At 41.5% G+C, this 24,539-nt stretch overlaps 1 protein-coding gene and 1 long non-coding RNA gene across 6 annotated transcripts in view; one reads left to right on the top strand and one right to left on the bottom strand.

Moving 5' to 3' along the window:
- Positions 1 to 24,539, top strand: part of Cfap97 (cilia and flagella associated protein 97) — a 47,788-nt gene that overhangs the window by 571 nt on the left and 22,678 nt on the right. Inside the window, exons 1-2 of one of the 5 annotated variants that reach the window (XM_048455606.3) lie at positions 13,654 to 14,148; positions 21,786 to 22,900. In XM_048455606.3, the coding sequence (XP_048311563.3) occupies positions 13,733 to 14,148; positions 21,786 to 22,900 (1,531 nt within the window). In that variant the 5' untranslated portion in view covers positions 13,654 to 13,732. Of the gene's footprint in view, positions 1 to 13,653; positions 14,271 to 15,426; positions 15,450 to 21,785; positions 22,901 to 24,539 lie in introns of those variants that run through there. The other 4 variants (XM_048455607.3, XM_048455609.3, XM_048455611.3 and 1 more) reach the window with 4 other exon arrangements.
- Positions 1,066 to 7,489, bottom strand: LOC146890605 (uncharacterized). Its single transcript, XR_014998503.2, has 3 exons — positions 7,294 to 7,489; positions 4,637 to 4,777; positions 1,066 to 1,461 (listed from the first exon to the last, which is right to left on the bottom strand). It is a non-coding gene; the product is annotated as an uncharacterized LOC146890605 (long non-coding RNA).

Below are 24,539 nucleotides of genomic sequence, written 5' to 3'. Positions count from 1 at the left end.
GAGCCCCACGGGCTTGAGACGCGCGGGGGCGGGGGCGGGAGCTGCGGCTGAGTGACAGTGGGGCGGGGTCGCCCCGCCCACCCGGGGGCGGGGGCGGCCGGAAAGGGGCGCGACCAATCGCGGTGGACCCCGCTAGTTTCCCGCGCCCCGCCCCCGCCCCCGGGAACCGCGTCTGTTCGTGGAAAATTTTGCTGCAGGTGTCAGAACCATGAGTACTGTCGGCTCAGGTGCTCCCTCAGTTTTCCCCCTCCGCTCCTCGCCGTGCCTGCAGCCTCGCACCAGGCGTCTGCATTGTTCTCCAGCGCGCCGAGCATCCTCGTTCCCTTCCCGATCCTCACTTTTACTAGTTTCTTGCAACCTCCGCTCTCCTAATCTGCTGCCGGAGGGTAGGGAACAAGCCAAACACTAAGTGAAGCCTGGGGCTCCTACTTGTGGAAAGGCTCCCAGAGTGTCCGCGTGGTGCCAGAGAGTGTACACAACTCCCATAATCAGTTTGGCTCCGATTTTGTGTTTTTGTTGCCAACAACTTCTCGGTACAAAAGTTGTTACCCACGCAAAGGAAACTGGTTCAAATAATTTGGAGAGTACATGTTTTCCTCTTGTGTCTTGGTTGCAGTCAGTAGTCTACAGATGATGTTTGCTGAGAAGATAAATGTCCAAATGCTACTCAACACTATGACAGAGCTGCCAACACCGATAAAGCAGCGTTGTCTTAAAGGGATGACAGAAATAAAGGATCTGTAGAGATTGGGCGGTGGAGGGTGGGAAGAGACAGATTATAGAAGGCAAATAAAGAATAAAAAAGAAGGGAAGCTTGAGAAACAGTGAACCTAGAAACTCTCTCCATGATACTGCAATGAAGAATTCCAAAATCTTTGACTTGCACTGTTTTGTTTTGTTTTGTTTTGTGACAGGGTTTCTCTAGGTAACACTGACTGTCCTGGAACTCACTATCTAGACCAGGTTGGCCTCAAACTCACAGAGATCCACTGGCTTCTGCTTTCAGAGTGCTGGGATTAAAGATGTGCGGCCTAAACATGCACAGTTTTTGAGTGAAGCAGTGATTTTATTTGATTTAGATTGCTCTGAGTAGCAGATTAAGTAAAATAAGAATTAAAATGCAATGTTGGATATCCTAGCTACACTGTTTAGTACTTTTTCTGTAAAGAAATTGTTCCATTTGTAATAAGTATTGTGCTATTTCATAAAAAAAAAATAAGTCAGGATACTTATGAAGTAAACTACTTACTTAAAACAAAGTTTCACAGAAGAGGTTATTAATCAAAACAGAAGACCCATGTTTTCACTCCAAGTCTCCATCGTAAATTTCCCCAAAAGCATATGGAGTTCTGGTATATTTGTGTTTTAAAAAGTAAAATTTGCCTGAAGATCACTGCGAAGCCACCGGATTAGTCAGCCATACAGGTCAGGAAGTGATGGTGCACGCCTTTAATCCCAGCACTAGAGAGGAATATAAAACAGGAGACAGGTCTCACTCTCAATCTCAGTCTGAGGATTTATGGAGGCAGGATTGCTTTTTTTTTTTTCCAGTCTGAAATTTCATAGAGGTAAGAGTTCTCTAGTGACTTGGCTGCTTTGCTTTTCTGATCTTCAGGTTGAACCCCTATGTCTGCTTCTGGGTTTTATTACTCATGTTACATTTAGCAACCAACATTTAGGGCTTTTTAGCCTCCAGCACAGGCCAGAGCTGCTCGTGGGACTGCAGCCCCACATGGTCAGGCTTTCTTTTCTTTTTCCCCAAGCCTCTGAATGAGTTTGTGATTTTTCTGTTATAGCCTCTCCAAAACAGTTTCTAGCTGCCACCCAAACTCCAGAAGCACCTGGGCTCATAATGCCACAGGACCACAGGACTCTTGCGTCCTAGACTGGCTAGTTCTGCCTTCAGGTAGCCTCCCCACTCTCCCCAGCACGTGCTTTTTCCAAACAACCCTCGTGCGATTTTTCAGACCGCCAGCTCTCCTGCTCTTGCTCTCTCTGCCCCTCCAGCTTTTATTGTTCTATGCAGCAGCAATAAACCTCCACATCTTCAACAAGATCGTCCGTAAATTTGGTAAGACAACTTGGAATTCATAAAGGGAAAAATTAGTTAAAAGAAAGATTTTTCCCCATATTAAAAAGTGTGAAAAAACCATTACAATGGAGGTATTTGGGTCTCTTTATGATAATATGCTAGACAGTTTGAAAATGGAGCGATCGTGGTGACCCACAAGTGACTGCTCAGTTTCCAATCTGAAGCCCATTCTGACTTCAAAGTCATTTGAGTTCAAGCATGCCCGCTCGCTCTGCTTGCTCCAGTATCCTTGGGGGCTGGGAGAAAGTTCTGATTAAGCTCATGACAAAGAGCATTTTGCCCACGAGAAAAGAACACACTAACTGGTAGAAAGAATACTGCTGATGCCAAACCTTAGGAACATTGGAATAGAAACTGAAACCACTTGTGAGCTGCAAATGCATGGTAGACAGGAAACTCCTAACTCAAGACAGGAATGGTCTTGTGGTCAGATACTGACTGTGCTGTGCTTTGTTCTGCTTTTGTGTATAAGTCAGCTCTGAAGTACACTTGGGCTCCGCAGAGTAAACTTTCAGTTTCCCAAATCTACCCTGTGTTTTCTGTCTCAGTTTCTTGCAATCTGTCATTTCCTTAATCCTCGTGGTCCTACCCCAGATACTCTCAGCTGATTTTTGCTGGAGCCAACAAATGATTAAATAAGAAGATATCTAATTTAGATAGGATTTCTGTAATGTCAGTTGTAAACATTATCAGTTTTATCATTTTTGTCTTATCACTAAAAAAGTTATTAATCTGAGTGTTATGATAAAAGCCTTAGAAAAACTTAATAAAACAGATCACAGAGATATTCAAGTCCAGACAGAGGAATTTAGTGGAAAACCAATATCAGCTTTTCATTATAAGAATAGAGATGAACAGCCTAATTTCAGACAAGCAACCTTAATATATCTCTATATATAACTCTATAGGAATTGCCAAATGGCAGAGGCTCTGTTACAACTGACTGGTCTCCTCTGCAAATGTTAGATTTAAGAAGATTCAAGGAAGCAGTAGTCTCATATGGCATGCATTCACCTTTTGTGAAGCAAATGTTAAACTCATGGTCAGTTTGTAATAGAATTATCCCTAAAGACTGGATAGAGTTGGTTAAAGGTGTTTTAGAGCCTGGTCCACAATTACAATGGAGTACCTGGTTCAGAGAGGAGGCTAAGATTATTGAGCAACAGAGTAAAGCTAGAGGTTTGATCTCCCAAGATCAAATACTTGGAGGAAGAGATTATGCTACTATAGAAAGGCAAGCTGAACATGATGGCCACACCCTGGATTTATGCCGCGCAGCAGTTTTGAATGCTTTGGACAGAATTGGAGAAATAGGTAAGAAAATTGAGCCGTTTACTAAAGTTATACAGCTATAGGGCCCAAAAGAAGTCTTTAAAGATTTCTTACAAAGATTGGCTTTAGCAGTAAATAAAAGGATACCAAATTCAGAAGCTAGACAAATAATAGTTGAATCTCTAGCTTTTGAAAATTGCCAATTTTCTATGCAAAAGGATAATTAAGTCATTAAAGGCAAGGTCAGTACCTTTGGAGGAATGGATTTGATATACAATTAATATAAAACTTCATGACCAGGATGATGCATGGAGAGGAGAGATGATTTCCAGAGGTTTGAGGAAAAGTCGAATGTTATAATTGTCGAATGTTATAATTGTGACAAACAAGATTACCTTAAAAGAGACTGTAGACCAGACATTCCTAGAAACAGTGTTTTTCTAAGAATAATCTATTTAGAATGTTCTTCCCTTCTGGAATATGCAGAAGGTGTGACAAAGGCAGGCACTGGACTAATGAATGTAGGTCAGCAAGGAATATTCAAGGTAATCCTTTGCCTTCTGGAAACCCCATGAGGGGGCCTCTCATAAGGCCAAATCCGGTTCAGTCATTTCCTGCCATCATAGAGGAAATTCCTTCCCAGAGCAATTAAAGAGCCTAATGCCTATTTAAAAAAACAACAACAACACTGTAGTGCTTTGGATAACAAAGCAACTATAGAAGAGAGAATCAAGAATTCAGGAAAAACCATAAAGTGAGTATTTTGACCAACTTCCATAAATGAACAAAGACCAATATTAAAAATTAAGAATAAATAATGCTATCATTGAAGATCTGGTAGACACAGATGCAGATGTAACAATAATTTCGTCAGAATCTTGAGTAGATGCCAATCTGGAAAATTGGCTCTTCAGGATGTAAATGTTCAGTTCAGTTTTTAGGAGTTTTTGGAACTTTATCTCAGGTAAAGCAGAGCATGAGATGGGTCAAATTTATAGGCCAGAAGGACAGGGAGGAATATTAAAGTCATAAGTAGCTAACATAGCAATGAATTTATGTGGACGTGATTTGTTACAGCAATGGAACACTCAGATTAACATTCCCCAATCTTAGAAACAAACAATAAATTAACATATGTTTCTGGGAAAAATGTTACAAGATATTATAAAGAACAGTTACTGACCATTCAGGTTATACAGGAACAGGACACAACAGCTGCTGATATTTCAAAGGCACCAACAGCCCTACCTTTAAAATGGTTGATAGACAAACCTGTATGGGTTGAGTAATGGCCTTTAACAATAGAGAAACTGCAGGCTTTGGAACAGCTGGTACAGGAGCAACTTGATGCTCAGCATGTTGAAGAATCAACCAGTCCTTGGAATTGTTCTGTATTTGTTGTTAAAAAGAAATCTGGAAAATGGAGAATGGTAAAAGATATAAGAGCTGTTAATAATGTGATTCAGCCAATGGGCTCTACAGTCTGGGATTCCTTTGCCTCCTCTATTGCCTAAAGGATGGCCTCTTATAGTTATTGGTTTAAAAGATTGTTTCTTCACTATACCTTTACAAGAAAAGGACAGAGAAAAATTTGCCTTCACAGTGCCTACTTGTGATAATTCTCAGCCTGCTACAAGATATTAGGAAGATTCTCTCACAGGGAATGTTAAATAGCCCCACCCTGTGCCAATATTTTGTAAGTCAGCTTTTGGAAATGATATCTAAGCAATTTCCTGAATCTGTATTTTACTGTTATGTGGACAATATTTTGCTATCTGATTCAAATGTAGATACTTTAGATAAAGGCCAGACGGTGGTGGCATACACTTTTAATCCCAGCAGCCACACTAGTTAGCTGTAGAGACTGGGTGGTGGTGGTACATGCCTTTAATCATAGTACAGCATTAGAGAGGAATATAAAACAAGAGACAGGTCTCACTCTCAGTCTGAGGATTTATGGAGGCAGGATTGCTTTTTATTTTTTTCAGTCTGAAGATTTCATAGAGGTAAGAGCTCTCTAGTGACTTGGCAGCTTTGCTTTTCTGATCTTCAGGTTGAATCCCTATATCTATCTCTCGGTTTTTATTACTCAAGTGGGAGATGAAGTCAGAGACTTAAAATGATCCATAACATTTAATTCTAATAGACTATTATATAAGTGAATTATTTTCAGCAACTATTTAAAAACAAGCGTGTTTCCCATATTTGAAAGTTTTTAAGAGATTTTTAAATTTTATGTATGTGAGTGTTTTGCTTGTGTGTGTGTTTGTGCTCCGTCTGTATGCAGTGCTCACAGGAGCATCGGTTCCCCCAGAACTGGAGTGGAGGAGTTGCTGTGAGCCACCATGTGGATGCTGGAAACTGAATCTGGCTCCTCCTTAACATCCCTAAGTTTTCTTAACCACTGAGCTCTCTCTCCAGCCCCAAGCTTTCTGCTTTATAATGCTAATTGGTGTTCAAGGGGCATTGCGCCTTGTGCCACAGGACTACAGCGAGAAGTACTAGGGTATCATCACCGCCCCCCACAGATACTCTGATAATGGCAAACGGGGAGATTGAGGCACCAGAGATAATTAACTTGCTCACAAAGGTAGTACTCATTACAGCTAGGATTTGGCATCACCCCACATGGGGATAACTTCCCTTTGTACACTGGCCCTCTGTACCACAGCATTTCTGAAGAACTCAATGATTTTTATCGTCTCATGTTACAAAGGAACAAAAACTGGGTATAATAAATCCATGGGTCTAGGACTAGTGTGCTATGCTTTAAAATGTCCAATTTCATTGCTTTGTGAGAACAGCAGCACCTTTGTTGCCCCGCCATGGGCTGAGTGAGTATATAGTGAGGGGAACACCGGCCAAACATTTCCTGCATTTCCTGCATGTCACTCAAGACCACGGTCTTGCAGTAAGTACATGGTTCCCATGCATAATGCAAGGCTGGAGATGTGTAAAGCCACAATCAGAAAACAAAGCATACACTCTTTCTGCTAGGCTAGCACTGATGCTTCATACTTCCTAAGTAGAGTTGTGTCTAGTCAGTGTATGGTTGAAGGATCACCGAGGAAAGGCAAGACAAAAGGATAGAAGGGAATGGCTGACATCAGAAAGCACTGAGGAGAAAGAGGCACCAAATCGGATTTTAAATTAGAGTTGAAGTGTCCCCTTCAGGTAGTCACTGTTGAGGTCTAACAGTTCTCTAAGAACAGTATGTATTTTATTTTATGTGTGTTGGGGGGGGGCTGAGTGTAAGTATGTGCACCGTGTGTGTACTCTTGCCCACAGAGGCAAGAGTTCAGAGAAGTGCATCAGGCCTCTGGAATTTGAGCCACCCTAAGTAGGTGCTGGGCACCAAACGCAACTCTTCTGAAAGAGTAGCAAGTGCTCCGAGCTGCTGAGCCACCTCTCCAGCCCCAAGCACTATCAGCTTTTAAGGGCTTAAAGAGAAAATTAAGAAATAATATCTTATATTTTTTTGCTAGTGCATTCTGACGGGCTATAATCAGATGCACCATAAGGCTATCTGCATCATCTTGTAGAAATCTAAGATGGGAATGGCTTCTGGCTGAACTCCCAAGGATAAATGAAGATAAGGAGGAACTGGCAATTTTTAAATGCCGGACAAAGCAGGTGTACACCAGTGATCTTTGACTAAGAATGAATTAGTAATGTTTATAGAATATGAACCTCTGAATAAAATTTTAAAATATATGTAAATTATAGTGAGTGGGTATAACATGAGGGCCGGCTTGTTGGGGTTTCTGTCCGGCACAGTACCCCAACAGCCGGCAAGCAACAAAGAAAATCACACACAGGACTCCATAAGGTTATAAACTGATTGGCTCATTAGGTCAGGCTTCTTGTTAACTCTTATAACTTATATTAACCCATTATTCTCATCTATGTTAGCCATAATGGCTCCGTACCTTTCTCAGCTGGGCAAGTTACATGCTGCCTCTTCAGTGGTCTGCGCAGGAGTGGCTGAGGGCTTCCTCTGTCCCAGAATACTCCCAGTCTCTTTGCTCCACCCCTACTTCCTGTCTGGCTTTCCCGCCTATACTGCCTGCCTGACCAATCAGCGTTTTATTAAAATATGACCGACAGAATACAGACAATTCTCCCGCACCAAGTGGGGTTCCACATTAGTAAGTAAAAACAGTCATTTCAAAAACTTATGCAAAGTCAGAAAGTGAGAGATTTTGGAACAGTCAGCCCTGAATGAGATGTCTCCATCAAATTCCTCCCCTCAGAGCTAAGGGAACCCTCTCAGAAGATGAGGCAGAAAGAGTATAGGAGCAGAGGGGATGGGGGACAAGAAAACGGCCTCTAATCAACATGAGCAGAGCTCATATGGACTCACAGAGGCTGAAGGGCATGCGCAGGGCTTGCACGGGCTGGCAGCAGGTCCTCTGTGTATACATTATGGCTTCCAGTTAGTTTTTATAGCACTTCAAGTGATGGGTCTTTGATTCTTATGTTTTCTCTCGGGCTCTTTTCTTTCCGTTTGTTTGTCTTGTCCAACTTAGATGTGAGAGTTTTTATCTGATTATATTTTATTTTGTTGTATTTTACTATTATCTCTTAGAAGCCTAATCTTTTCTAATGAGAGACAGAAAGGGAATGAATGGATCTGGATGGAAGGGGAGGCGGGAAGGAACTGGGAGGAGTAGAGGTAAAGAAAACCGAAATTGGGATATATTCTGTGGGAAAAGAATCTATTTTAAATAAAAGGGAGAAAAAGAAAACTTACCCAAAGTCATCAATCTTTAAAAAGAAACAGATTTTAAATTACTGAAAGCTAGATCAGCTTATATCGAGGCAAATAATTATACAAGGTATATCACAAAGCTGAACACATTTCCTGTTGACCTGAAGTTCAGGGATTACGATGTCAGCTGTCATTGCATTATGAACTACCTCCAAATAAGTCACCTGTTTACTCGATTTTGTGGGTCAAATGTGTGGGTTGCTGTCATCTGCAGACTATGCTCTTCCAGGCTGGGTCTGTGGTGGAGAGACGGCCGACTGGCACACAGCCTGGAAGACCATGCGTTCTTACCTCCAAGGGGTTAGCTTGGGCTTCTTCATGACAGTGTCAGGGATTCAAACTTGCAGGCTTTTTTTCTAAAGCTATTGCTGTGTTACCTTTGTCCCCTTTGGTGCCCTCAGGAGAAAACAGAGAGCAATATGCATGGGGATTTCCTGTTGGATGTGTATTTGTATGTATATGTGTTGGGGGTGCCGTTAAGTGGCTAGGAGACTTTGGAATTCAGGCCATCTGACAAGTGCTCCTAACCACTGAGACATCCCACCATCACCACCACCACCACCACACCTGCCCCCTTCACGATGAGTGTTTAATAGTAAGTATGACTCATTTGGTTAGCCTTTTAATGACCTACCACAATTTGGCAGAATACATTAATCAGTTTTTGGTGGATCACCAGGGTAGTTGTTACTAAAAATATATGAAGTTCCCATATATTCTGGGCCCTAGGGATGTAGAATCCTTAGAATCCGCTCCCTTCCATTGAGTGGGACAGCATCAGAGGGCACAGAGAACTGATATTTATGTCTGCTTGTTGTGAAGTTGATAATAGATCCTATCCATAAAAATTTCATTCTTACTAATACATTAATATTTTCAAGTTATAAAACCTAAAACAAAATGCCAGGCATGCTAGCAGACACCTTTAATCACAGCACTCAGGAGCCAGAGGCAGGTGGATTGCCATGAGTTTTGAGACAGCAGGGTCTACAGAGGGAGTTTCAGGACAGCCAGAGCTACATAGAGAAACCCCTTCTTGAAAAATCAAAACAAAAACAAAAAGCAAATTCAACTGGACTTTGACATTTAATATTAGTGATTGGCAAGTTGCAAGCTAAGACTATTCAATACCTTTTTTTTTTCAAGACAGGGTTTCTCTGTGTAACAGTCATGGTTGTCTAGGAACTCGCTCTGTTGACCAGGTTAGCCTCGAACTCACAGAGATCTGTCTGCCTCTGCCAACTAAGTACTGGAATTAAAGGCGTGCACCACCACTGCTCGGCTGATTATTTGATATCTTATGATCCCAAAATGCATATGGGTTAGTTAAGCTTTTTGAATTCTGTATTTGTTGGGGGCAGAGAAAAATTGATCACTATGGTCTGAATGTTTAAGTTTCCCTCTAAATTCCTATGTTGAAACCTAATCACCATTGATTAGTTCATAGGTGTGACTAATAGTTAAGAAAATAGTTATGACATTTACATGGCCTCTTTGGATGATGTGAGAATCTCTTAAAAGCAGAGGGCTGTAGAGATGGCTCTGACTGCTCTTCCAGGGGACCAGGATGAGATTTCCACCACCCACACACATAGCAGCTCATAACCATCTGTAACACCAGCCTATGGGTATCCAGCACCTTCTGGCTTCCTTAGACACGGCATCCAGGCAAAATACCCATACACAGAAAATATAAAGGCTGAAAAGTGTTTTAAGGGGGCTATGAGCCAGGTGAGGTCGGGCAAGCCTGTAATTCTAGAACTAGAGGAGGATCAAGAGTTCAAGGCCGTCCTCAGCTACTTGGTGAGTGTGAAGACTGCCTGAGTTCCAGGAACCCTGTCTCAAGAAGCCAGGACAGCTGCCTTGACTCTTAACACCAAGTGATGGGCCACATAGGAGCCACCTCTGAACCAGGAGTTAAGACTTCACCAGAACCCTTATCTGCTGGCACCGCGGCCTCTGACTTTCCTTCCTCCAAAACTGTGAAAGGAGCTACTCACTCTACAGAACTTGTTTCAACAGCTGGAAGGACAAACACCAGGGATGAGCCAAGACTTAAAAAAAAAAAAGAAAAGAAAAGAAAAAGTCTCCGAATCATTATCAAACCAGATGTTTTCATTGTAAAATACACAAAATAGAAAATTGACCATCATAACCATTTTCACGCCGTGTAGTAGTAAATACATTCATATTGTGTGACTGTCACTACTATCCATGTTCAGAACTTTTCCTATCAGCCAGCCTGTATAGACTCTGCCATCAGACACTTTGCCATTCCCCACCCCACAATCCCGCCACACTCATTGTTTCCTTCCCATGGATTTGACTGTTTTAAGCCGCATAGAAATGGAATCATTCGTCCTTTCCGACTAGCTTATATCATTTAGTATAATATTTTTTGTTTTGTTTTGTTTTGTTTTTTGAGACAGGGTTTCTCTGTAGCTTTGGAGCCTGTCCTGGAACTAGCTCTTGTAGACCAGGCTGGCCTCGAACTCACAGAGATCCACCTGCCTCTGCCTCCCAAGTGCTGGGACTAAAGGTGTGCACCACCACCGCCCAGCTTAGCACAGTATCTTTAAGCTTCACATCATAGCATGTATTAGGATTTCGTTGTTTCTTGTGGCTGGATAATATCCCATTGTGTGTATGCAAGTACATGTATAACATTTTAGACTCTCTGGTTGTCTCTATATTTTGAGCATTGTGAATAATAATGTTATGAATCTAGATGTACAAATATCTGAGATGCTGCTTTGAATTCTTTTGGGCATATATCCTAAAATGGAATTTTAGGATTTGTATGATTTTACAATCATACAATTTTAGCAATTTTACAATCATACAATTTTAGCAATTGTATGATTGCTAGATCATACAATTCTATTTAATATTTTCAAGGAAATGCAATAGAATTCCTATCCTGCTGTTTTACATACCAATTGTGCAAAAGGCTCCTTTTTTTTTTTGAGTCTTTGCCATCTTGTTATTTTGGTTTTTACAAGAGTTTTTTTTTTTTAAGATTTATTAAGTATATAGTATTCTGTCTGCATGCCAGAAGAGGGCACCAGATCTCATTATAGATGGTCATAAAGCCGTGATGTGTTGTGGGAGATGAACTCAAGATCTCTGAAAGAGTAGCCAGTGTTCCTAACCACTGAGCAATCTCTCCAATCCCCCAAAATGTGTATTTTTTATAACTGTTCTAGTGGGGCTCTAATGTATGTTGTTTATTTCATATGTTTGATGTGAGTGTGGGTACAGGTGTGTCATAGCAAAGTAGTTTTGTTTTATATGTTTGATGTGTGGGTACAGGTGTGTCGTAGCAAAGTTGTTTTGTATGTTTGATGTGTGGGTACAGGTGTGTCATGGTGAAGTTGTTTTGTTTTGTATGTTTGATGTGTGAGTACAGGTGTGCCACAGTGAAGTTGTAGAGGTTAATGAGCAGTTTGAAGAGCTAGTTCTGTCCTTCCACTGTTGAATCTGGGAATCAAATTCAGGCTGTCAGATTTGCTTTGGAAATATTTTTACCAGCTGAACCGTCTCCTTGCCCCTGGATGCTTTATTGTGTTCTAGGATCTACTTCTGATCATCTGAAAAGCATGTTTACCCAATTGACTTCCTAAGTTTTCACTGATTTTGACTTGCATTCCTTTAATGCATAGTGTCTTAGTTACTTTTCTATTGCTGAGACAAAACACCATGACCAAGGCAACTTATAAAATGAAGCATTTAATTAGGGTTCCATTTTCTGAGGGTTTAAGAGTCCATGATGGCAGAGCAGAGGCACGGCTAGAGTAGCTGAGAGCTCCTTTGGGGATCTAACAGGCAGAAAGGCACACTGGGAAATAGCACAAGTCTTTTGAGACCTCAATACTCACCCCGAGGGACACACCTCCAACAAGGTCATACCTCTTAAGCCTTCCCAAACAGTTCTGCCAACAGGGGACTTAAGTATTCAAATATGAGCCCATAGAAGTCATTCTCACTAAACCATCACACTTAGTGAAGTCACTGTGTTCTCCTTTCTGTGCTGCTGGCTATTTATACTTTTTTTTGGAGAAACGGCTGCTCAAATACTTTGTATCTACCCTGGAAATCAGTGCCAAAGTATCTTCATTAAGTAAAATTAAGTGAAATCCTTTCTTTTAGTCAACAAAACAGAAAAAAATGTTTCTCTTTCTTAAGTCATCAGGACCAAGAAAATATGAAAATTCATTGTTCAAAATGAGAGTTCTTTCTTTCTTGAGTGTGATGGCTCTGCTTGTGACCATACACACATATCTGACTAGAAACACCTAGGGAATTAGTGGAGCTGGCATCTGGGTGTCTGTGAGGGCAGGTGGGCTCTGATCTCATCAATGGTCTGATCCTTGATGGATTCATAATATGCTGGCATTATTAGCAGGCAGTGAAAGAGAGGAGGTGGGGCCTCGGTAGATGGAGGTCACTACAGTCTCTAGAGTTAGACCTTGCTCTAGGCTCTTCCTGTAGGGCAGATTCTCAAGCTGCACAGTTACAGGAACTGCTCCACGGTGCCATGAAGGACAGTACCCTCTCAAAATGTGAGTCGAACACATCTTTCTTCATTGTGTTAGGTGTCTTAAGTCGGGGTTTGCTTTCTTTGTATTTGCATAGAAGTGATCTCAGAGAGCCGTGACCAGCTGCTACAAAGTTAGAGGTATGACAACTCAGATTTCTTTGGATTAGGGTTGTGGAGGTCAGAAGTCGAAAATCAAGGCAGATTTGAGTTCTTTCAGGAACCAAATTTCAGAAAACCATTTCTTCCCTCTCTTTGGCTTTCCAGAGCTGCATGCATTCCTTGGCTCACGGACTCCTCCCCACCTCACTCAACTCCTTTATGTTTGCTTCTCCCTTGTATAAGGCCCCTAGTGATTACACAGTGGGCTCTTGGATAACACCAATTTAATTGCATCAGTTAAATACCCCTGTCATATAAAGTAACATATACATGTACTCTGGGGATTAGAGGAAGGAGATTGGGAGTGGGATGCCATTCTTGTCCCTACGATGTGTCTTAAGAGTTCAACAAGAAATCAAGGCACTCTATTAATAGTCTGTAGAGATCATTTTTAGACTGCATAATGTGCACCTCCACCATCAGTTGAAGGGCCTTACTTTTTTTTTGGGGGGGGGGCAGTTTTGAGAGAGGGTTTCTCTGTACCTTTGGAGCCTGTACCGGAACTAGCTCTTGTAAATCAGGTCGGCCTCGAACTCATAGAGATCTGCCTGCCTCCCGAGTGCTGGGATTAAAGGTGTACGCCACCACCGCCAGGCTCCATTCTTAGGTTATCTGCCCCGGTATACATTAACTTTGCTTGAACTGCATTATTTGTTTCTGACACTGGTCTCACTATATAGCCCTGGCTGGCCTGGAAGTCGCTAGGTAGTCCAGGCTGGCCTTGATTCCTTTCCTATTTCTCCTGAGATTAAAGGCATACGCCACCACGACTGGTTTGTGTGAACAGAGCTTTACTGAAATAAAATACCACAAAGACACAGCCGCCCTCTACTTTTATTATTGTCGTCTTGTTACAGAAGTACAAGATTACAGCGATTCTTTGTAGGGAACCATCCGGATGCCTAGACCTACCGCCGCGTGGTGGGTAAGCGAGCCGATGATGCCCTGGACAGAAGCGAAGCCTTGGTTGGCTTCTTCCCACACGCGTGCCAGTTCTCGCGAGGTCCCGCCGAGAAGCTGTCGCTCTTGCTGCGAGGGCCTCATCTCTGTGACGAGGTCTCCGGGAGCTACCGACACCTGGAGCGCGGCCGGGACCCTCTTCCGCAGAGACTCAGCTCCCCGACCTCCCCGCCTTTCCTCTTCCGCTCACTCGGTCTCCGGAAGCTTCCACCGGCGCTCACGCACGCGCGCACTTCGGTTAGCCTCGGGCGCCGAGGAGGGAGAACGGTGGAGGCGTGGCTGCGCGTGCGCAGGGCAAGCGAGGACCGGAACGCCCGACTTGGCGCGAGAGTCCGTAGCGGTCGCAGTTCCCAGGTGAGCGGCTCGCGGGCTTCCGCATCCGGTCGGTCGGCAGCGGGCGGGCCGTCGTCCCTCCCCAGCGATCGGGGTCCGTTTTCCCGGTTCGGAGCCCGACCCGACGGAGGCGAGCACCCGGGGTGGGTACCACCGCGCCTCCGCGGGAGGTCGCAGGCTGTCCTCAGCACTGGGCGCCGCCACCCAGGCCTCGCCAGCCCCGCGGGTGGCGTGGTAACCGCTACGAAAACGGCGGGCGGGGGCACCAGTCCTCCCCCGTGGAAACGGTAGCCCGGCCCGCAGGACGCCGGAGGTGGCGTGAAGGCGGGGTCCGAGCCCCGCCTCAGGTGGCCACTGCTGCCTTTCTGTGGGTTCTTGAACCCGAACCCACAGACTTTTGACTTCTATGTCCCAGAGTCTGGAGAGGGTACTTAATGGGGTCGTGGACAAAGCCTCAAATTCTTGAAAAACAGGTGTACAGTTTGAGCCAAAATTTCTGCATACCCAATTTGGGGCCCTGTAATATATATCTCAACAGATGAGGACTATCACAAATGTACAAAACGACATTTTTAATTCCAGGTTATTTATGTATTCTTTCTGGTGTATTGTGGAAGCACAGTTTCTTTTCTTCTTTTTCTTTTTTTTTTTTTTGGTTTGGTTTTTGAGACAGGATTTCTCTGCACAACAGCCCTAGCTGTTCTGGAGCTAGCAGTGTAGACCAGGCTGGCCTTGAACTCACAGATCCAGTGAAAGCTCTGTCTCTATTGCTAGCTCTACGTGAGTTTATGGTCAGTGTCCAAGAAACTTTCAGGTAGCTTTGACAGAAGCCTGTCTGGAATCACCAGAGGGTTATTATGGTCTGGCGAACTGTCAAAATCCTTTCCTGGTGTGTTGTAAGATAATCTTAACTATCCTGTAAAACCATCATTGTAAACTGAATTGCAGCAACTTTGATGTAAACTTTAGCAGAAGAACTGCTAATGGGTGAGACTGTCAGATAAGTTTTCCTGGAAGTTAAGTTCAAATCACTGGCTGCTCTTACCAGCTAGAAACGCAGTGTAAACACCACCTCAGAAATTTCACGTGCACCAGAAAGTGGGCCACCTCTTATCAAGAAAATTATCAAGTAAAGTAAGCTAAAAAGCTAACGGTTTGATTTGGTTTGCACGGGAAGCAAGGAGCAAGAACCTGGGCTGAGTCTTAAGTCTCTAGACTCCTTTGTGGGATAGACATTCTCTAAATGTTTACCTAATGTTTATAGATCTTTTTTAGACATTGGGGATGTAAAGGTGAACAAGACATCAGGGAGTCCTGGTCTGGTAAGAATGGTACCCACCTCCTCCTCACCCCATCCCCTCTTCTCTCCATGTTTCAGAGGCCATTGGTCTCTAGCACTAGAGCTTAAGTGATCTCTTAATTCAGCTTCACTGGTGGTTGGCATGATAAGGAGACTGCTGTAGGCAAAGTTTTCAACAAATCTTTTGTTATCTTGTTCTGCTGTTGGACCCTGGAAATTAATGGAAAAGCCAGCTTGTGTGTAGAGGGCCAAAGGACAACTTCAGGTGCCGTTCACACAGAGGAATTTTAGAGCAGAACCTAAGTAGCATGATTTCTAATTGATCTTAATAATAAAAACCCGGAGTCAGATATCGAGGTAAATGCTGAAAGATCAGAGAAGAAGCCAGCCACTAAAGTTCTTACCACCACACAATCCTCAGAACCAAAAAGGCAAGATCCTGTCGCTACAAATCTTAACACTGAATGAAATGCTCTTCAGTCTCCTGCCTTCTATTCCTCTCTCCACCCAGCCACATCCCTTCCTGTCCCCACCTTCCCAGCATGGGATTAAAGGCATGTGACTCCTAAGAACTGGGATTAAAGATGTGAGCCATCCCTGCCTAGCTCTGTTTCTCTTTTGGACAGGATCAATCTCAGGTAGCCCAAGGTGGCCTTGAACTCACAAGAGGAGATTTCCCCTTCCCAGTGTCTGGGTAAAGGTGTGCCACTGCCTGGCCTCTATAACTAACTGGTGGCTAGCTCCACACTCTGATCTTCGGACAAGCTTTATTTGTTAGATTACAAACAAAATATCAACATAACCACATCATTGCATGATGATACTGAAGAGGAGGGGCCCAAGGTAATTAATTAATTAGAAAACCAGCCTTAGTTTATCTAGATGATAGCCATTCTCAAGGCTATGCAGAAGTTTCCTATGAAGGAATCCCCTCATCTCTCTGTACCTCTCTATCTACCCTCCAAAATCTCTATGTTAATTTTAGTCAGCCAGTCGTTGACTCCGCCCCATGATTCAAGGTTTAACTTTATTAGCAGTTTCGGATTGTCAGTGTGAACAAATATCCCAGAACAAAGCTTTAAGCCTGGGCATGCCTGACTCAGTTTATCCTTTTTTGTACACTAAGCTTATTTCCTCTTATTATTGTTCCTACACGGTAGTCATTATAGCAGTGGGAAATGTTAAAAATCCAGTGGAATCTCTTCTAGCAGGTCAACTTATGATTTGTCTCCTCAACTTCTTATTTAAAATATGTACATGTTATTCTTCCAGTACAGGTAACTGTATATGTATTTTTTCATTTATATATACTATCAATTCCACAAGCTTTGCAAGTAAATTACATAGTAAACGTTGAGTCTCCCAGTTGTAATGGGAAAGCTGCCTAAGGCAGTACATAAACCCATGAATAGAACTGTGTTCCAGTAAAACCATCTGCATAAATGTAACAAGCCAGAGTTGGTCCTGAGTAGTAGTTTGCTGGCCTGGGATCTAAATAGTTCATGAAATAATAATTTTACTGTACACAGTTTTTAGCCTATTACAAGTAATTCTGTGATTACGCCCGTTTCTACCTTTTATGTTTTTATCCTTATAAGTGTCTGGAAATGAAGTTGTGATTCAGAGTTTATGGCTCGTTTATATCTCTGAACAAATTGTCAGATGTCTTTTTGGAACCATTTCAGGTGCTCAGGTGCTAGAGAGATGGCTCAATGGTTAACAGCCTGCACTGCTCTTCCAGAAGCCCCACATTGGGTTCCCAGTGCCCACTGTGGTGCATCTCACAACAGCCTGTAACTCTAGTTACAGGTCGATATAATCTGATGCACCCTACGGGACTCCATAGGTACTGCACTCAGGTGCACACATGCTAGTGCACACACACAGTGTTCTGCTGTTTGTATCGCTGGTGCTGGTGTCCCTATGCCTTATACAAAGATTCTAGACAACAACTCTGTACCTCAGGTCATAGACATATTTGTAGTAAAGAAGACATTAAATCTCTAATTTGAACTTAAATATCAAGTAATTGAAATTTATTTAAAATACTTGGTGGAACTTCACCTGACTTCTACTACAAGAACTTACTATTCATAAAGTTAGTTTTAAAGCAGCAATAGACATTTCTGTACTGATAAGTTTAAATCTATCTGAATAGAAAAGTCTCCATTCCTTTGCCTTCGATTTCATGCTTCCTTTGTTAAAGTGACCCTTGAAAAAAATTTACCTTGTTTCGGGAGGACAGGATGTAAGTGTTGCAAATTCCCGATGAAAAATATATTAAAAAATGATAAAGTATAGCTAAAGCATATAATCTACATTTGCTGTTAAATTTCTGATAAGGAATAAAGGGGGGAGATTCCTACCTTTATCTTTTAAAAATCAAATTTTGATTTTATAAATTATTTGAGAACAGACTTTGATGTCTATACAGATAAATAGATAGCTAAAACTGCCCTAGATATGTGAGGGGATTCTGCTGGACATCAAGATCTTTACCTCTAAACTTTACTCCCAGGCCCTCTCTGACAGTTTGAATTTTTAATTTCTAAAGAAGGCATTAATCTATGCTCGCATCTTGAAATGAGAGTCTTGAATTTAATTGAGTATAAATTTCGTAGCATGATGCTTCTTAATGGTCTGCACTTCTGTTTGGATCTAGGTTTGTGCTAGACTTTTGCTGATTTGTACTTTTATTAATCTTAGGTTATAAAATATCAAATTTTCCTGGACATTATATGTGACATTGGTGAACCTGCTTATCATCATAATTTAACTTATATTTCATGCTTAAGTATTTCAAATACCTAACAAGTTACAGTTATAAATCTAGCCAAGGAAATCATTCTAAACACTTACATATTGCTTATAAAATTGCAGATTTAACAGTCAGATTCCCTAAAGCATTTAAACGTAGGTTACAGCCAACATTTTACAAGTCTAAGGGCAGGAAGTGTAGCTCACTGGCAGAGAGCTTATCTATCATGTCCAAGACCTCAGGTTTAATCCTCAACACTGCAAATTGTAAATAAGTAAATGAATTAAAATTTATGACTAGCTGGGCATGGTTGCACATGCCTTTAATCCCTGTTTCCTGAGGCCAAAGTAAACTAGTCTCTGAGTTTGAGGACAGCCTGGTCCACCTAGCAAGTTCCAGAGCAGGCAAGGCTACAGAGTGAGACTGTGTCTCAATGAAGCAAAAAAACAAAATGTATTTCTAATATATAAGAAGACTTCAAAACAGGAAAAGTTACTCTTTGATAAAATGTGTGAATACACATACTTTGACATTGTTAATGATAGAAATTTTATTATTTTTTAAATTATTTCCATACTTTTTTGTTGTTTGTTTGTTTGTTTGGAGACAGGGTTTCTCTGTGGCTATCCTGGAACTTTGTAGACCATACTGGCCCTGAACTCTCAGAAATCCACCTGCCTCTGCCTCTCAAGTGCTTGGATTAAAGACATGCGCCACTACCTGGTTTCTATTCTTTATTTCGTGTCTTTCCTTGGGCTGTAGGGCCACGCAATAGTAAATATAATTTATTCAGTGTGTCCTGGCTTCTGTAGATACACATTACATAATCTTCTAGTGCCCAATTTACTGTGCTCGAAAAAATTTTAATTTAAATTCGTACATGCTTGCCTGGTTGGTTCCTTATTAATAATCGAAATGTTTGTATGCCCGTTTTTCAATAAAACACTTATTTGTCCATTTTTAATTTTATTGTGGACTTAAGAGTTTCTTCTGAATTTTTCATTTATATATATATATATTTTTTGAACTGTACTGTGTCTGCCTTTTTAAATTTTGAGATGGTTGAACCTATCAATTTGATTTGAGTTGATAAGTGCCTGTGTTAGTTTAAAAAAATACCTCAGAATATAATTGTGAGGACATTCTGGAGGTGGTTAAGGTGGGGGGGAAATCATCATGCATGTGGGTAGCAGTGTCCCACTGGCTTAAAGCATTGACCCCAATGGAATGTGAGAAGGGAGAGCCTACAGCTGCAGCCTCTTCTTTGCTTTCTCTCTACCATGATATGTGCAGCTCTGTTTTGCATCCTTCCTTTCTGTGTTGGACCATGAACCAAGTAAAGAATTCTTCCATGAACCTCCCTTAAACTGCCTCATGTTAAGTATTCTTTCACAAGAGCAAACTAACTGTCTCCTTGGTTTCATTACCATTACTACAGGCTTATCTGATTATTATGCTTTCTGCCAACAGTTCAAAGGCAAGATGCTGATTCTTTGCTTCCAGGGACTCTTTGTCTTGTTATGTGTGTGTGTGTGTGTGTGTGTGTGTGTGTGTGTGTGTGTGTGTGTGTGTGCGTGAGACTGGGTATTTTGATTGAAGACATGTTTGTAACATGAGGGGCCGGCTTGTTGGGGTTTCTGTCCCTCCCAGTACCCCACAGCCAGCAAGCCCCAGAGAAAAATCACACAAAGTCTACATTAGGTTATAAAACTGATTGGCCCATTAGGTCAGGCTACTTATTAGTTCTTATGACTTATGTTACCCCATTATCCTTGTCTACCTTAGCCACACAGCTCAGTACCTTTCTCAGCTGGGCAGTTTACATCTTTCCTCTCTGGTGGTCTGGGCAGAACTCGCAGAGGAAGCTTCCTGCTTCCCAGAATTCTCCTGTTCTCATTGCATCACCTCTACTTCCTGTCTGGTTTTCCCGCCTATACTTCCTGCCTGGCCAATCAGCGTTTTATTAAAATACATGATTGACAGAATACAGATAATTCTCCCACACCACATGTTTGTGCGCCATGTGTATGCCTAATGTCTGTGGAGGCCAGAAGAGGTTATGGATCTCCCTGTACTAGAATTCCAACCTGGTTCTGAGAGTCTGGGTCCTCTGAAAGAGCAGTAAGTACTCTTATTCATTGAATTGACTCTCCAACTTCTTCCTTTTGGGTTTTTGTGGGGTTTGTTTTTAATGGAGGGTAGGATTGGAAAATAAAGACTAAACTAAGATTATCACTAATAACATGATACTGCTTTTAGGTCACCATGATGACAGAAGTGAAGAAATACTTTCTAAAGACTATAGCTTTATAGTAATCTTTTTAGTTTAGTCTAATTGGGTTGAAGTAGTAAGATATTTTACGTGAACTTTCAAAATCATTGTTTATGTGCATAAACCTATACATCCAGTAATTTAAGTAACAAAACAGTGTCCTTACTCCATACCAAACAGTGTCTATTTAGAAGTTAATTTATTTCCTCTGATGTTGAATTTCATGTGTTCTTTGGTCCTAGACAGATGACTAACAGGTACAAAGTGTCTCATATCAGACCCCCTTTGATGCCTTGAGTCAGTGTGTAGTCTGTGGTGATATTTCCTGCATTACATTATAGCTTGTGATCAAATATTCAGAAATTTATTTGGAAGCCACCTGTATAGCCTGTATGTATCTTGGGATTTTTGTTGCTCAATGAGAATGGGGGGCATGGAGAATTTAATAGAAGTCACAGCTCTGTGTATTTCGTCTTCAGTATGTGCAGTAAAAGAACAGAATAGGGTGATCAGCAAGTAGTAAAATGCTGAAGCTCCCTGATTTATATGACATTATTACCGTCAGATTAATTGGTGATTGAAGTGGCTCAGCTGATGCTAATATTAACTATGATGATTAACCGTGATTAGCAGTGTGATTTGATTGAGAGATGCCTGGGAGAGATTAACAAAGCACACCTGAATGTGTCTGTGAGGCGGTGCCCAGGGACAGTTAAACCAGCAGGGCTTCACCCTAACAGTGGAGGTGGAAATTGAAGAAGGAAGCTGGTGAGAGTAAGTAGATGGCTTACTGGGACTGTCACTGGAGGGCCTGTCGTGTACCTTTGCTTCTTGGCTCATGGAGGAGCAAATCATGAGTGAAAATAAATCGTCCCTTGAGTTGTTTTTGTTTTGGTGTTTTGTCCTAGTGACAAAATAAATGGCTAAAAGCCTGTCTTTCCTCGTTTAAACTCTTAATTTATACTGTGCAGAAGGGCTTCCCTGATGATCTCGTTTTCTTGTGAGCTCTGAGACTATTGGTATAATCCCAAGAACCCCATAATGACCTCACAAACTTCTTTTATTTTTAATAGTTCTCTCTCTTTCTCGATGAAGGCTTTTTGAGACAGGATTTCTTTGTGTAGCCTTGGCTGTCCTGTAACTGGACTGGCCTTCAACTCACAGAGATCTGCCTGCCTCTGCTTCCCAAGTGCTGGCATTAATGATGTGCACCACCACTGCCTAGCAGATAGTTCTCTTCTTGTACTGCCAACATTTCTCATTTTGGGAAAATAAAAATAAAACATTTAGAAATTACTCCAGTCTGATGGTTGAATGTTTCTTTTCAGATATACTTTTGACATCATGGATCGATTTGGAGATATATCAGAAGGTGAAGTGGACCATTCTTTCTTTGACAGTGATTTTGAAGATGCAAAAAAGTGTGACAATAATTTAGTTTTTGACAAGCAAAATGATGACCTTAAGGAAAGAATAGATAAGGACACCAAAAATGTAAACTTGAAATTTGAAATGCAAAATGATGACCTTAAAGAGAGAATAGATAATGATACAGAAAATGTGAACTTGGACCTTGGAATCCAAACAAAAGAAAATTATCTTACTCAGAAAGGAAATGAAAGAAATGCAAAAGTTTCCTCAAAGGAATACCATGTAGAAAATGATCCTACACAATCAAGAAGTTCCTCGTTGTCAACCGCTTCTTCAAGATCAAAAAAATCGTGTGATGATGCAAAAGGACATAAATTACCCTTGCCTGTTGCAAATAGAATTCCTAAAATTGTAAAAGGTGAGGATGATTACTACACAGATGGAGAGGAAAGCAGTGACGATGGGAAAAAATTCAATGTGAGGGCCAAGTCAGCTAAGCCCTCTAACAACTTCAAAAAAAACGCAAATAAAAAGTATTCCAAAATCAGTTCCTCCTCTTCTTTGTCTTCCTCATCTTCAAGGTCAAGTTCAGACTGCTCAGATACAGGATCCGAAACCCATAAATCTGATTCACGCTCATCATCAAGGAAACATGCTTCTGCTGTAACCCTCTCATTACCAAAAGAGAGGTGTAAATCAGGAAGAAAATCAACGAGTATACAGCCTGCAAGTGCTAAACCAAAAGCTGGTAACTACAATGAGGAATCAGAGGATGTTGTAACAGACGTAACTCCTTTGTCAACTCCAGACATCAGCCCTGGCCAGTCGTTTGAACTGGGCCCATCACATGATCAGAAAGTAAAAGTTAAAAGGCAAGAAAATGTGAGCCGGGATGTGTATGAGGATGTGGAGGCTTTAAAACATGAGCCTAGACCTCTGAAATCAGCCAGAAGGAAAGAAAAGCACGGGCAGAATTTTGCTCCAAAATCATCAGTGTTGGATGCAAATCTAGACCATAGATCCAAACAGAAAGTCTTACATGACACCATGGACCTTAATCATCTGCTGAAAGGTAATTTTTGAAATTCTGTATATTAAGTTTGAATATTAGAAACTAAATATATATATATGCTATAAATGTGCATGGATTTTTGTAGTCAATATTTTGAGATGATTGACATTTTAATAACTTGCCAGATATATTCCATTATGTCATAAAATGCTTTGAATATTATTTGAATTGTCAGATAATTGCGAAGATAATCAATTAGGTCCAGAAATTTGGACTAGTTTTTAATTCCTCTCAAACTCAATGCTACTCCTCTGAGGCGGTTCTGTCTTTATTCTTGAACTAGCTAGCAGTAAGCATCTGCCTTGGTTTACACCATTCACCTTCAGACATGACGGTGTCCAGAGAAACACTTACTCTAGCTCTTGGAGTGCAAGAACCTTGTTAAGAAGGATCTCCAAACAACGCCCACTTAGTTCTGTTTCCACAAATTGGCTTAGTTACACTCTTCATTCCTGAACCTGTCATTGACCAGGGGAGAGATACCTGAAGCCAATCACACTCCTGCTGGAGTTAGGGCTGGCAACTGGAAGGCCCCAGGTCAATTATGGAGGAAGGTAGAAAGAGGTGCAAATTGGGGCAATTAGGTTTGTTCACTGCAGTTCCTTGGACTTCAGGGTGTGTATAGATCACCCTAGAGTCTCATTCAAATGCATATGGTAAAAGTAGAACCCAGACAGCTAAACAATTAACCCTGCCAGTGCTGATTGCATTTCTACTTCCTGGAGAACCATAGTTCCGGTCTGTTTTCTCCGTGCATACTGTGTTGTGTGTGACAACAGATACAGTGATGAACAAGAGCTAGAGAGGTGGCTCAGTGATTAAGAGCACTTGCTGCTCTTGCCAGAGGACCTAGGTTTGGTTCCCAACACACCCATGATTATTTGTTCATAACCATCTCTATCTACAGTTCCAGGGATCCAACACCATCTTCTGGCCTTGTTGGGCACTGCATATACGTGGCGCATGTACATACATTGTGGGCAAACACCCATACATATAAAAATAAAAAACCTTGAAAAAATAGATACAGCATCCTTCTTACCATCTAAACTCTTTCTAAAACTTAGCTGGATGATAAGAATCTATCTATCTATCTATATATATATATATATATATATTTATAGTTTTTACGTAAGAACAATGATTACTATCCCCCAATTCCTGAACACTTTCCACAATTACAGTTAAAATATCATGGAAAATTTTCAGTATGAAATGAGGAAGCAAGCCCTGCTGTAAGAAATTTGCAGTAGCTCTTCTGGCCTTTTGTTGTTGTGACAGGGTCTGTACAGCCCAGGCTGACTTTGAGCATTTATGATCCTCCTACTTCTGAATTCTGAGGGTTGGTGTTAAAGTCTTGTAACAAAGGCAGAGAAACAAAGGGGACATTTTGCTAAGTAGCATATTTACAGGTGGACTCCATAGTCCTCCAGGGAAGTCTTTATAGTAAAGCATTTCAAACTATTTTTCAGTTGTATAAGATACATCTTTAGTTTTCCAAAATTATTATTCATGCTCAGTTTACAGCATGAAGCTTTTCAGAGCCTCAAAACTTTTCTGTATTTTTCTACCATGCGCCTAAACCTTGGGCTTGATCCAGTTGATCCTCACTTGTGTCTTCCTTTGTTTATCTCATAAT

This window comes from Myodes glareolus, chromosome 23 (genome assembly GCF_982192425.1).
Source record: "Myodes glareolus chromosome 23, mMyoGla1.1, whole genome shotgun sequence".
NCBI classification, from domain to species: domain Eukaryota; kingdom Metazoa; phylum Chordata; class Mammalia; order Rodentia; family Cricetidae; genus Myodes; species Myodes glareolus.
The sequence above is the reverse complement of the archived record's forward strand: the minus strand, read 5'-3'. Positions and strand labels throughout refer to the sequence as shown.